The 13,868-nt window shown below is 40.4% G+C and overlaps 1 protein-coding gene across 1 annotated transcript in view; it reads left to right on the top strand.

Moving 5' to 3' along the window:
- Nucleotides 1–13,868, top strand: part of STK3 (serine/threonine kinase 3) — a 245,238-nt gene that overhangs the window by 111,754 nt on the left and 119,616 nt on the right. Inside the window, exon 7 of the mRNA XM_056522374.1 lies at nucleotides 3,455–3,592. Coding sequence (XP_056378349.1) covers nucleotides 3,455–3,592 — 138 coding nt within the window. The remainder of the gene's footprint in view (nucleotides 1–3,454; nucleotides 3,593–13,868) is intronic.

Genomic DNA, 13,868 nt, shown 5'->3' with positions numbered 1-13,868 from the left:
CACACACACGCATATATATACACACACACGCATACACACACACACGCATATCATTTAAAAATGAATAAAAAGTGATCAATAAGTCCTATCAATGCAAAAATGGTACCGTTAAAAACTTCAGATCACGGCGCAAAAAATGAGCGCTCATACCGCCCCATACACGGAAAAATAAAAAAGTTATAGGGGTCAGAAGATGACAATTTTAAACGTATTAATTTTCCTGCATGTAGTTATGATTTTTTCCAGAAGTCCGACAAAATCAAACCTATATAAGTAGGGTATCATTTTAATCGTATGGACCTACAGAATACATATCAGGTGTCATTTTTACCGAAAAATGTACTACGTAGAAACGGAAGCCCCCAAAAGTTACAAAACAGCGTTTTTTTTTCAATTTTGTCGCACAATGATTTTTTTTCCCGCTTCACCATAGATTTTTGAGCAAAATGACAGACGTCATTACAAAGTAGAATTGGTGGCGCAAAAAATAAGCCATCATATGGATTTTTAGGTGTAAATTTGAAAGAGTTATGATTTTTTAAAGGCCAGGAGCAAAAAACGAAAATGCAAAAACGGAAAAACCTCCGGTCCTTAAGGGGTTAAGCCAGTACATGTCCGGGCCCGTCTGAAGTCTGCTTTAGAGCATTTGGATGATCCAAAAGAGGATTGGGAGAATGTCATATGGTCAGACGAAACCAAAGTAGAACATTTTGGTAAAAACTCAACTTGTCATGCTTAGAGGAGAAAGAATGCAGAGTTGCATCCAAAGAACACCATACCTACTGTGAAGCAAGGGGGTGTTTTTCTGCTAAGGGACCAGGACGACTAATCTGTATAAAGGAAAGCATGAATGGGGCCATGTATCGTGAGATTTTGAGTGAAAACCTCCTTCCATCAGCAAGGGCATTGAAGATGAAACGTGGCTGGGTCTTTCAGCATGATGATGATCCCAAACACACCGCCCGGGCATTGAAGGAGTACCTTCGTAAGAAGCATTTCAAGGTCCTGGAGTGGCCTAGCCAGTCTCCAGATCTCAACCCCATAGAAAACCTTTGGAGAGAGTTGAAAGTCTGTGTTGTCCAGTGACAGCCCCAAAACATCACTGCTCTAGATGAGATCTGCATGGAGGAATGGGCCAAAATACCAGCAACAGTGTGTGAAAACCTTGTGAAGACTTACAGAAAATGTTTGACCTCTGTCATTGCCAACAAAGTGTATATAGCAAAGTATTGAGATGAACTTTTGTTATTGACCAAATACTTTTTTTCCACCATAATTTGCTAATAAATTCTCTAAAAATCAGACAATGGGATTTTATGGATTTTTCCTCATTATTTCTCTTAGTTGAGGTACCGTATACCAATGATGAAAATTACAGGCGCCTCTCATCTTTAAGTGGGAGAACTTGCACAATTGGTGGCTTGCTAAATACTTTTTTGCCCCACTGTGTGTGTGTGTGTGTGTGTGTATATGTATATATATATTTTTTTGCTAAATATCAGTAGCACTCAATGAGTAAAGTGCAAAAGGCAGAGAGCGGGTGCAAGCAACGCAGCGCTCCAAAGTTTGCTAAAACGTGAAAAAAGTTTTTTTAATCCATCAAAAACAGGTAGGCATTTCCTTTTCAGTCAGCAGGTTATGAAATGGGCACTGTCAGATCCAAAAAAAATGTATTTCTGATGAAAAAGGCCTGTTGTAATATTATTGTTAAAAAAATGTCAATGATTAATACAGAAAGCTGCTCCTGAAAATGTACTCTGCATTGCCCGGTTTTTCCTACCCAATCATTGTGGGGGAGGAAAAGCAACAAAGGTAGAAGCTTTTGTCGTTCTATCCCATCCTGTCCTGTCCCCACGTCCCGTCACCATGTCCCGTCCCATGTACAAAAGGATAGAGAATAAATGGGATGTGGCTTAAAGAGTGGGCATGGCTTTGGGGGCGTGGCATGCGGGGAGGGTGTGGCTTGAAAGCTGGACTGGCGCACTCAGCAGGAGATGCAGAGCGGAACACACATTTCCCATAGACTTGGATGGGACTTATATCAAAAATCCTGACCCTCGCAAATAGGGGTAGGTTAGGGTTAAATTACCTGTCCTATATTTTTAGTGGACATAAAAGAAACATGTGACCAAGTATAATCAAAATATCTCATGCTTGGAAGTTGTGCAGTAACATATATTTCCTATAGACTTGTATGGGACTCTAAGCAAAAACCCTGACCCTGGCAAATGGTGGTTTAAGGGTTAATAAACATATTAGTTTCATGGAAATTTCTTTAGCTGTTTGGAAATGATGTTGGAACATACACATACATACACATTAGGGCTGCACGATATATCGCAAAAGCAATTGAATCGCGATTTTTGCTTTTTGCGATACAGCCAGAGCAGGTAAAAACTAATTTAAATACTAAAAGTCAGTACTTCCCAACCAGGGGGCCTCCAGTTGTTTCACAATTTTTATTTTATTTTTTATTATATAGCATCGCATATCGAAATCGCAATATTTAGGCCCAAAATCACAATCGCACATTTTCCCCATATCGTGCAGCCCTAATGCACATTTAGATTGTATGTATGTGTGTATATATATATACACATTCAGTACAGACCAAAAGTTTGGATACACCCTCTCATTCAGAGTTTCCTTTATTTTCATGACTATGAATATTGTAGATTCACACTGAAGGCATCAAAACTATGAATTAACACATGTGGAATTATATATAACAAAAAAGTGTGAAACTACTGAAAATATGTCATATTCTAGGTTCTTCAAAGTAGCGACCTTTTGCATTGATTACTGCTTTGCACACTCTTGGCATTCTCTTGTTGAGCTTCAAGAGGTAGTCTGTAGTGTGTGTGTGTATGTATGTGTATATATATATATATATATATATATATATATATATATATATATATATAATCTAAAAATTAAAAATAAAGGAACACTTAAACACAATGTAACTCCAAGTCAATGACACTTCTATGAAATCACACCGTCCACTCAGGAAGCAACACTGATTGACAATCAATTTCACATGCTGTTGTGCAAATGGAACAGACAACAGTGGAAATTATAGGCAATTAGCAAGACACCCCAATAAAGGAGTGGTTCTGCAGGTGGTGACCACAGACCACTTCTCAGTCCCTATGCTTCCTGGCTGATGTTTTGGTCACTTTTGATGCTGGCGGTGCCTTCACTCTAGTGGTAGCCTGAGACGGATTCTACAACCCACACAAGTGGCTCAGATAGTGCAGCTCATTCAGGATGGCACATCAATGCGAGCTGTGGCAAGAAGGTTTGCTGTGTCTGTCAGCATAGTGTCCAGAGCATGGAGGTGCTACCAGGAGACAGGCCAGTACATCAGGAGACATGAATGAGGCTGTAGGAGGGCAGCAGTGTTAGCTTTACAGTGAATTTTAACCATATGTATATTTTTTTTGCATTTTAGGCTATATTCATGATTCCCACAAATCCTCCTCCTACCTTCAGAAAACCTGAATTGTGGTCTGACGAATTTACAGATTTCGTCAAGAAATGTCTGGTGAAAAACCCTGAACAGAGAGCAACTGCAACGCAGCTTTTACAGGTACTGACACCTGTCATTATTCCAAGAGGTCAAAGATATGTTATTTACTTGTCCTGAATGTTTTTTCTTTTAAATGTGTAATACAGGTGTCATTCCCAAGATCACTTACCACATAACCCTATTATGTACGTACTGAATCTAATACAGATAAATATAGTGGTTGAATTATTTTTATTTTTTAAACAAAATAAAACTAGCCTTTATTTAGCAGGGACTCTGGATCTGACTGATTCGGCATGTCCATGCATTATTGTTTGGTCGAGCATTGCCCTAAATGTCTCTCACAGATGCTCCTGCAGGGGAAATTATTAACATTAATGCTGGGACCTAGGGCTAGTACATACTAAGGTGGAAGGTGACTTTGAGGCCAGGTTTTGTGCTTCTCTTGAGTTCATTGGGATTTCTACAATGTATAGATGTACTGCTGTGTACTATACTAACAATAACAGGATTTCCGCTTCAAGCACCCCCAAGGGGACATTAAATAAAGCATTGGAGGTGAAAAAGGTAGAAAAAGATAAAGCCGTGTATTAATAAAAAATTTAATTATAAAAAAAAAACAAAAAAAGAACACCTTCCATGCATAATGGATATGAACACGCTCATAGTGATTGATTTATAATGGTCACCTTGCCTCCAAAAAGTGAAATAAAAATGATCAGAGTGACATGTACCAATACGACCACGGTCGCAAATAATCAAACCCTTGTTCAATTCCATTAGACGAAAAATAAAGTTATGACTTTCAGAATTAGTGACACACAATTTTTTTGTTTTAAATTTTTATTATTAAAAAGTAGTAAACTTACAAGAAAAAGTGTAATTATCAAAATGTGGAACCAATAAAAAGCCCCCAAACAACTCAGTTAGGCTTTATGCATGTTGAACGATAGAAACAAGGAGTTCTGTAAATTAATCGGGGAGTGCCGTCTTTCAACTCTTTCCTGTATTTGAAAAATAAAGTAGTTATGTCTGTAAGAATATGGCGACACAATAATTTTTTTACCCCAATATTACATTTTTTTTATCCCCAAATTACATTTTATGGCATGTCCACGGGATAGATAAGTGATGAAGCAGCAATATTTTTATTTTTCCTTTTAATGAAAAATCTGTGGCACACTACACCCCAAGATGAATATGGTACATGAAAAACACCGTAATAGGAAATCCCAAAATTCATGTGGCGCTCTAGAAGAACGAGAATTGACAAAAAAATTTTTTTCTATTAATCTTCACTTTGCTTTAATCTGTAGAGGATGCAGGACGTACATATATGCCCTGGGCACCTGAGACTTGGCACACCAGGATGTCTGCAATTAACCCCTCAGATGGCGTGATCAATATTGATCACTGCATCTATAGCTATGCGCCGATGGCTGATCTGATCACCCGCGGCATGGCCACAAAGATGAGAACAGCTAAGGCTGGGTTCTCATCACATTTTAGGCAATACGGGACCGCATACGGCTGGGGGGAGCTAAAACCGGGCGCTCCCGTATTTCAATGAGCTGACTGGAGCATACGGCGGGGATACGGGAGCGCCTGCTTTTAGCTCCCCCCCAGCTGTATGTGGTCCCGTATTTCCTAAAACGTGATGTGAACCCAGCCTAAGATGGTGGCCAGAGGTCTCCTTACTCGCCTCCTTTTGACATCATGGGGTCGTCTTCTCTGTACTGCCGTCGGCCAGGTGTGACTCTGCCGTGGCCAGTGATTGGCCAATGTGACAAGTTGACCACAACATTGAAAGTGGAGTGTGGTGGAGATGGCAATAAATGAGGCTGTGGGGGAGGGTGGGAGGTAAGAACAGCCTTTTTTTTTTTTGTCTTTTAGTAGGCAGCTTTGGCATACTTTTGAAAAAAATAATTAGATACGGGAATTGCCCCTGATGTGTAACATTATATAATTTTCTCACACAAGTCACTAAGCTATACACATACTGTATTTTCTTAGCTTTTATCTGCTGACTAGCACCATATTAGAATCCCTTTACAATACGTCTATTAGTGTTGTTATGAAACGTGTTGCTTCACCACCTCTCTGTTGCCGATAGTTGTTTGTGATTTTACAACCTGTTCTCTACACTGGATTGTAATTTGAATGTTGATTTTTTTTTTTTTTTTTTTTTTACGTGATGTGGACTTTAAAAGTGTCTTTGTGCATTTTATGGAGTTATAAAATAAATCACTACTATCTACTATATGGTTATGGCTTGCTGAAACTATGCATTCCTGTTTACTGAACTTTCTATTACTGCTGTTTACTGGGACATTTCCTATAATGTTATTGGGGGGGGCATCAGGCTTATATAAAATCCCCCTCTAGGTTCCTGTAGCTGTCCCCATGAGCAGTGGCAGGATACGTTTAAACATCCTGGGCAGCTTCTTTACGATCCTGGTCATTTCTATTACACTGCTTTTGCATATGCTGGCTTCTCTACCCACATCATGCTGTCTGATCCACTGAATTGTGCTGTGTTGTATGGTTACTGCTGAGGCCTGTGCTGTCGTGGCTATCTAGCGTTTGGTTGTACTTCTATTTTGTTTTTCTTTTTATTGAAAATTAAAAACAAGGCTCTGGCTACGAGATTGCCCAGGACGTTTAAACATATCCTGTCCCTGCTCATCTGTAAAGTGCCCATGTATCAGGAGCACCCTACTCATGCCCTATTTACATTATGCTGTGGTCCTATGTTGGTGTATACATCCTGTAAAGGCTGTGACATATACCACCGCCCCATATTTTAAATAAATAATAAAACAACAAACCACTATGACTGGAATGAAAAATTATAGAACAACAAAAGTAGACTAAAGAAGTATTTCACTCAATGACTTGTAGCTACCACTGTGTGCGCATTTATACTTGCCATGCTATTGGTTGTGAATTTGGACCGCCAACTTGACGAATGAGCAGAGATGAAAATTAATAAATGACAAGTTATCGTGGGGCTTTTCTAACATGTTCAGCATCTCCTGCCCTATAGCCTTGCTTACTGCAGAATGGAGTGCGTTTTTAAAAATGAATTAATATATAAAATCTTAATTTGAACACTATGGCAAAAACTGATTCAGACAGGACTCTTCTTAATTGAAGTTTTCCATCTAATGCTCTCTTATCTGTATGTAGAGAACATCTTCCATAGCTTGCTCATAACTTAAAAACTCTTCCCAATAACCAGTAGCACCTTTTTAAGCAGTGAACTAAAATTTAACTGTATCTGGCTCACGAGTTCACTTGCAGCCCAGAAACCTTTCTAATTCCCTTTGCACACTGAAGCCCTGAAAAGCTGCTCTTTCATGACGCTGTAAATTACTGCATATCACAAGCCTCATCTTTGTGGAGATAACACTTCTTATTTTGGTATTGAATAACTTTTATGAGCTAGTTACTCAGATATCTGATTTAACATGGAAGCTTTCCAAATGAAATAAATATCGGCTCTGTAAGTGCTGGTATTCACTGATTGCCCAAATGATTAACAGATCCTGGAGCTTGGCCCTTGGAGTGACTTATTCTAGGTCAGTGACATAGAGTGCTTGGAATGCGCTGCACTCCAAGACGAAGGGCAACAACTAAGATTGCAAGCCTTGTGCTTCCTATATGGAAATTCCCAGTAGAAAGAGAAGATGTAGGGACACTCTGTCAAAGGCTGGTTAAGATATATATTCCTAGTGAGGGACTTACTAGCTGTTTTATGGTATAGCTATTGTTATGTACAAGAAGATTTTGAGGAATATTAGCCAAGCCAGAAATGTTGACTTATAGGAAAGCTATCAGAGATTACCTACTTATCTCCCAATAGGTGGTACTAGATGAGCAATATTTTTTCCATCTGGGAGAGAGATAATTTACATATTTTCCCAAATAGCATTGCCTGTGGGACTCTACAGATGGGTCTCTTCACTGGAGGTCCAAGACAAAAAAAATAGTAAATTTTTTGTAATTAAAATTATGCTTTAAAGGGCCCAAAGCAGTAAGAGTCCAAGTACCTGCTATGCGATTTGCCTAAATTCTATCAGAGATAGTTGCCGGTTGCTTAGTGGAGCTCACGGAGCCCTCGCAATGTGATTGCACGGGTTCCGTGAGCTTAAATGGAGGAGGAGGGTCCCCTCTTCCATTTTAGCTATGCCCAGGCTAAGTCATTGCATCAGCGATCATAGACATAGCATTATACAGTGAATGCAATCTAATGATTGCATATGAAGGCACTCTATGGGGACTTAAAAAGTGTAAAATAATTAAATGTTTAAACTTATTTAAAATCCCCTCCCCTAATAATAAAAAAAATCTAAATCACCCTTTTTTTCCCATAAAAACAAAACAAAGAAAAATATATTAACATATTTGGTATGGCTGCATGTGTAAATATCCAAACTATTAAAATATGTTTATAATTCTGAATGGTAAATGACGTAAATAAGAAAATACCAAACACCAAAAATACAGATTTTTTATTACATCATATGTCAGAAAAAAATTAATAAAAAGCGATGAAAAAGTCCCATCAAAACAGAAATGGTGCTAATAAGTACAGATCACAGCGCAAAAAAAGAGGTTTCATACATCCCTGTACACGGGAAAAATAATAATAATAAAATGGGTCAGAAAAGGAGAATTTTATGCAAACTAATTTTGGAAAAAAAAATTTTTACCTTAAAGTTCACTGCGTAAAAAAAAAACATTTTATTGTAAAAAAAAAAAGATTCTATTACAAAAGTACAATTGATCGTGTAAAAAAAAACACACGCACACGTTTGGGGGCAATGTATGTTGTTCAATGTATGTAAATAAATGAGCCCTACCCTGAAAATAAGTCCTAGTGTGTTTTTTGTGACAAATTAATATACCGTAAGACCCGGTCTTATTTTCGGAGGAACACGGTAGTAGTACAGTTAATGTTATTGTGTAACATGCTGGGAGTTGTAGTTTTGGTTTGTGTCAGCTGCAGAGCCATAGGCTTTGTCAAGGAATACTGGGAATTGCAGTTAGTAACTACAACACCCAGCATGCCCTGATGCAGCCAATGGCTCTGCAGTTGACCCGAACCAAAACTACAACTCCCAGCATGTTGCACTTTATAGTTCTACAGTTTAGATTATGGTGCAACATGCTGGAAGTTGTAGTTTTGGTTCGGGCGTGTTTGCGTGCATTCGTGGGGCTCTTGGTCAGCGGACGAGTATGAAGGGGGGTGGGATTCTGGTGGTGCAATTTGGCCAGAAGCCTCTAAAAAGAAATTAAAAAAATTAGATAGCACAACTGGCAGCAGCACTTGTCAGTCCGCCCATGTACAAAACATACGTGCATACACATACCATGCATACACATATACATACACCGGGCCACTGACCCCTATATCATACATTACATACACACATCACACATACACCCATCATATATACACATACACTCACACCATAAATATACACCATACATATGCACACATCATACATACACCTGTCGCTGCCCACCCCACATTTTACATTACATACACACATCACACATACACAGACACCATACACACATCATATATACACACGACACATACACCATACATATGCACACATCATACACCCGCCGCTGATGCACCCCCCCTAATCATACATTACATACATATACAACCACCCTTCCCGCCGCTTGCATGTTCGGCCTCCTCACCTGAGCCTGTGTGAGGTGAAATCCCCAGCCCGTGCCGTGCAGGCTGTCTCCTTCACACACACGTCCTCTCCACTCCCCCTGCTCAGTATTTTCCCCCGAGAAAACTTGAAACCTCCTCGTGATAAGTGAGGTCCTGTGTAGACAGAGCAGGGGAGGGGAGGAGCTGTGTACATCCTCATTCTCCCCTGGTCTTCTTGTATAATGCAGAGCTGCGCTCTCCATCCTCCGGGAGGGGGGACGAGGGGGCGTGGCTTAATTATCTGCTGCAGACATGCGACCTCGGGCTCTGCCCTCGCTCCTCCCTGCTCTAGCTTCGGCAAACTTCGGAGAGCAGAGGGGAGGGACAGTGCTATTTTCTTCACGGGTTTGAATTTTTCACCTCACACCGGCATTAAAAAAAAATAAGGGGGAAGTCGGTCTGTCCCTGCTTGCCCGATACAGAGCTAAATCTATGAAAAATTCACCTGCCCGGCGCCTGGAAGTACATGTCCCGGGCGTTGGGCAATAGGATTTCCACATCCCTGAACAGATTTGTCTATTACTTTTATTTAAAAATCTAAATCCTTTCCAGTATTTATCAGCTGCTGTATGCTCCAGAGGAAGTTCTTTTCTTTTTGAATTTCTTTTCTGTCTGACCACAGTGCTCTCTGCTGACACATCAGTCCATGTCAGGAACTGTCCAGAGCAGAAGCAAATCCCCATAGCAAACCTATCAGAGTACCGGAGTACGCCTTTAAGGCCAAAATGGGCCATGTCCTTAAAGGGGTACTCCCCTGGAAAAAATGTTTTTTTTTTTTTTAAATCAACTGGTGCCAGAAAGTTAAACAGAATTGTAAATTGCTTCTATTTAAAAATCTTAATCCATCTAGTACTTACCAGCTTTTATTTGCTCCACAGGAAGTTCTTTTCTTTTTGAATTTCCTTTCTGTCTGACCACAGTGCTCTCTGCTGACACATCTGTCCATTTTAGGAACTGTCTGAAGCAGGATAGGTTTGCTATGGGGATTTGCTCCTACTCTGGACAGTTCCTAAAATGAACAGAGATGTCAGCATTGAGCACTGTGGTCAGACAGAAAGGAAATTCAAAAAGAAAAGAACTTCCTGTGGAGCAAATAAAAGCTGTTAAATACTAGAAGGATTAAGATTTTTAAATAGTAGTAATTTACAAATCTGTTTAACTTTCTGGCACCAGTTGATTAAAAAAATGTTTTTTCCAGGGGAGTACCCCTTTAAGGTGTTAAGAAATGTATTTGGTGAGAAATTGTGAGTGGGCACAAACTTTTAGACCTGTGCCCCACCTTTTAAAATGTATAAACACACAACAGTCTATGCCTGAACTACAAACACCCTCACAATTCAATTGAGGAGACCACAGATTTACAATAATGCTGTCTCTAATGGTCCCAGATAGATAACACCTTCCAAGTTTATTGTAAGGATTAGCCTACTCATCTTGTAGTCTAAGAGGTCCTCTTTAAAAAAACACTGGTAGAATGAAAAAACTAGACCCCCCCCCCCTCTACTCAGCTCCCCTCCACCAAGTGACTTTACCTTTTTATTTTGGGGCTTGTAGGTCTGTTGGGTAATCCACTTGAGTTAGCAATCCGTTATCTGATTGGGGCCACACACATCAGGTCAGCAACTCTTAAACTGTAATGCTAGGGGTGACTTCTTATGCTGCGCATTGCCATAAAGCATTTACTCAAAATCAGAAACTGCACTGATAAAGCCAGAGCTGCTTTTAGCACTGTTGAAGAGGTATTTTGAACTGCATTATGGCATTTGTTTGGCACTGCAGATGTAGTATTTTGTGCTGCATTGTGATATTTGTTTTCACAGTAAGGTGAGGTTTGTTGGCCTACATTGTGGTTTTGTTTAGAACTGCATAAAACAGCGTTAAAAATCCTGCATTAGTTATAAGTAAGTAAATGGTAGAATAACAGTTAAACAAATCATTGCCTGGTGAATGATCAGGTCTCAGCAATATACGTTTTAGTCTGTAGTTTAGTCGTTCAAATTAGCCATATATGATCAGTGACGAGAGACGATGGGAATGTTCTGAAAATATTCATTCCTGAAAGAGGAAAAATCTTTTCCATATTAAACCTTTATCTTCTGACTACCTGGCAAGAGTATGTGTAGGTAGGGATACACATTACCATAGCTGTAATCTGAACATGTGTTAAGGTGAGGGCTTACTCACGTGGTTTACCTTATACATGTGAGTGTTCATGTGTTCTGAATAGAGAAGATTTGGTTAGTGATAGTAAGCTGCTGCTAGTTGACTCTCTGACAGTGACTTATCTCCCTGCGGTCAAATGGATTGGGCTTTTGAAATTCAACATGCCTGATCCTTCTTTTCCCCAACATTCATCTCCCAAGAGACATTCAGAAGTTACAGGTCAGGTATTGTATCTTAGTGTACCTGTCTTTAACAACAACATTTAATATAATTTTGATAATACGATTATATGTTTATTTGTAATATACATTGATAAAAAAAAAAGTGTGTATTTTTGAGTAAAAAAATGCTGTCCCTGCGGCTAACGCCTGTGGGTGTCTATGAGGAGACCAAATAAAAAAATTGAAAAGCAGGACAAGCAGGGTTCCTGGATTGTCAATCATCCGGAGGTGTTAGCTGGGGGCGTGTCACAGAGACTCACTTCACAGAGCCCTGCTTGTCCTCTGTGCACTGGGGACAAGCGGGGCTCTGTGCACTGAGGACAAGCGGGGCTCTGTGCACTGAGGACAAGCGGGGCTCTGTGCACTGAGGACAAGCGGGGCTCTGTGCACTGAGGACAAGCGGGGCTCTGTGCACTGAGGACGAGCGGGGCTCTGTGCACTGAGGACGAGCGGGGCTCTGTGCACTGAGGACAAGCGGGGCTCTGTGCACTGAGGACAAGCGGGGCTCTGTGCACTGAGGACAAGCGGGGCTCTGTGCACTGAGGACAAGCAGGTGGAAATTAGCTTTTAGGTTCTATAAAAAAAATTCCCAAGTAGCTCTTTGAGAAACTTCTGTTCCCGAATAATTGTGCACTCTCTGAGCGTCTTCATGTTGACTATTCCAAAGTTTAATTTCTAGAAGATTCATCTGACATCCCACTAAATATTACTTCATTGATCGCATTCCAACTTTTATTTTTATTTAATTTGTCAATTTTTAATAGCTTTCTAAAATAATACCAAAAGTCCAGCACGTAGATCTCCCCCATCGCCCCCCCCAAATATGCTCTCCTCTGATCAAAGAACAGTGGGAAATGGATAATGACGAACGTTCCTCACGGCCCTCACAAATATTTTATTAAGTGTGTAATCCATCTGATGCAAGGCATAGATTTATTTTATTACTAGATTCATAGAGAAGCCGGCTAACCTTTCCGAGCTCGACACAGCCGCTCCGTTTATGAATGTATAAAGTGCAGGGTCCTTTGGCACACTGTGGGGTCCTTTGAAGTGGTCAAACATTAATACCAGCAGGAGCAGAAGGTTTACAGTTAATGTACGTTCCTGCCTGCTGTAAGTATACAGTGTAGGGTTACACATGTGCATGACCACATTGCATCCAAAATGGACTAATTGTATTTTAATTTGGTTTAAAGATATTTTGGAAATGACTCAGATTAAGCCCTTTCCTTGTTTACTGAAGATATTATCATTTTTGCCCTGCTGTATGGCTCAGGTTACTGATTCTCCATGCTTACAGTCATGGAACACAACTTTGGGGAAATAAACATTAGGAATAACTTGCCTTCATGCTGCCTCATATTTGCATTTCTCAGTTTACAAAATATACATGTGCATAACATAGCAGGGGCGCTGTGTGTGCATGTATTTGCGGGTGTGTGTGTGTGTATGTGTATATATATATACTGTATAATTTTACATACACAAAGTACCCTTATTTTGCATACTTTTCTGAATCCTAAATCTAAATGTGTATTTCCTAATACAAATTTACCAATACAGCTATTAGTATAATAATTTGAGTGAATCTCTGAAAGATTTAGCTGCGTTACAGTGTACCTTAGTATTTGATTGGTCCCCTGTTGCTTTAGATGACAGCGTGCACCCGAGCTGGCATGGACTTCACAAGTTTGTGCAGAAACTGATGATCCGTGTTATCCCAGCATGATTTGAGAAAGTGCCAAAGAGTATCTTGTGATGTTACTGAATGCTTGGCTTTCTCACTCTTTTTAACCCCTTTTATAACCACCTATACACTTTCTTAGGAAAGTCATTTAAAGAAAACCTGGTCATTACTATCATGCTGCCTGAACCACAAGTCATCTCTCTGTCTTTGTCTCTCTCTCTCTCTCTCTCTCTCTCTCTCTCTCTCTCTCTCTCTCTCTCTCTCTCTCTCTCTCTCTCTCTCTCTCTCCCCCTCTCTCCCCCCTCTCTCTCTCTCCCCCCTCTCTCTCTCTCCCCCCTCTCTCTCTCCTCCCCCCTCTCTCTCTCCTCCCCCCTCTCTCTCTCCTCCCCCCTCTCTCTCACTCCCCCCTCTCTCTCTCTCTCTCTCTCCCCCCCCTCTCTCCCCCCCCCCCTCTCTCTCTCTCTCCCCCCCTCTCTCTCTCCCCCCCCTCTCTCTCTCCCCCCCTCTCTCTCTCTCTCTCTCTCTCTC

This window comes from Hyla sarda, chromosome 5 (genome assembly GCF_029499605.1).
Source record: "Hyla sarda isolate aHylSar1 chromosome 5, aHylSar1.hap1, whole genome shotgun sequence".
Classification (NCBI taxonomy): Eukaryota; Metazoa; Chordata; class Amphibia; order Anura; family Hylidae; genus Hyla; species Hyla sarda.
This window is presented reverse-complemented; position numbering and strand designations above follow the sequence as displayed.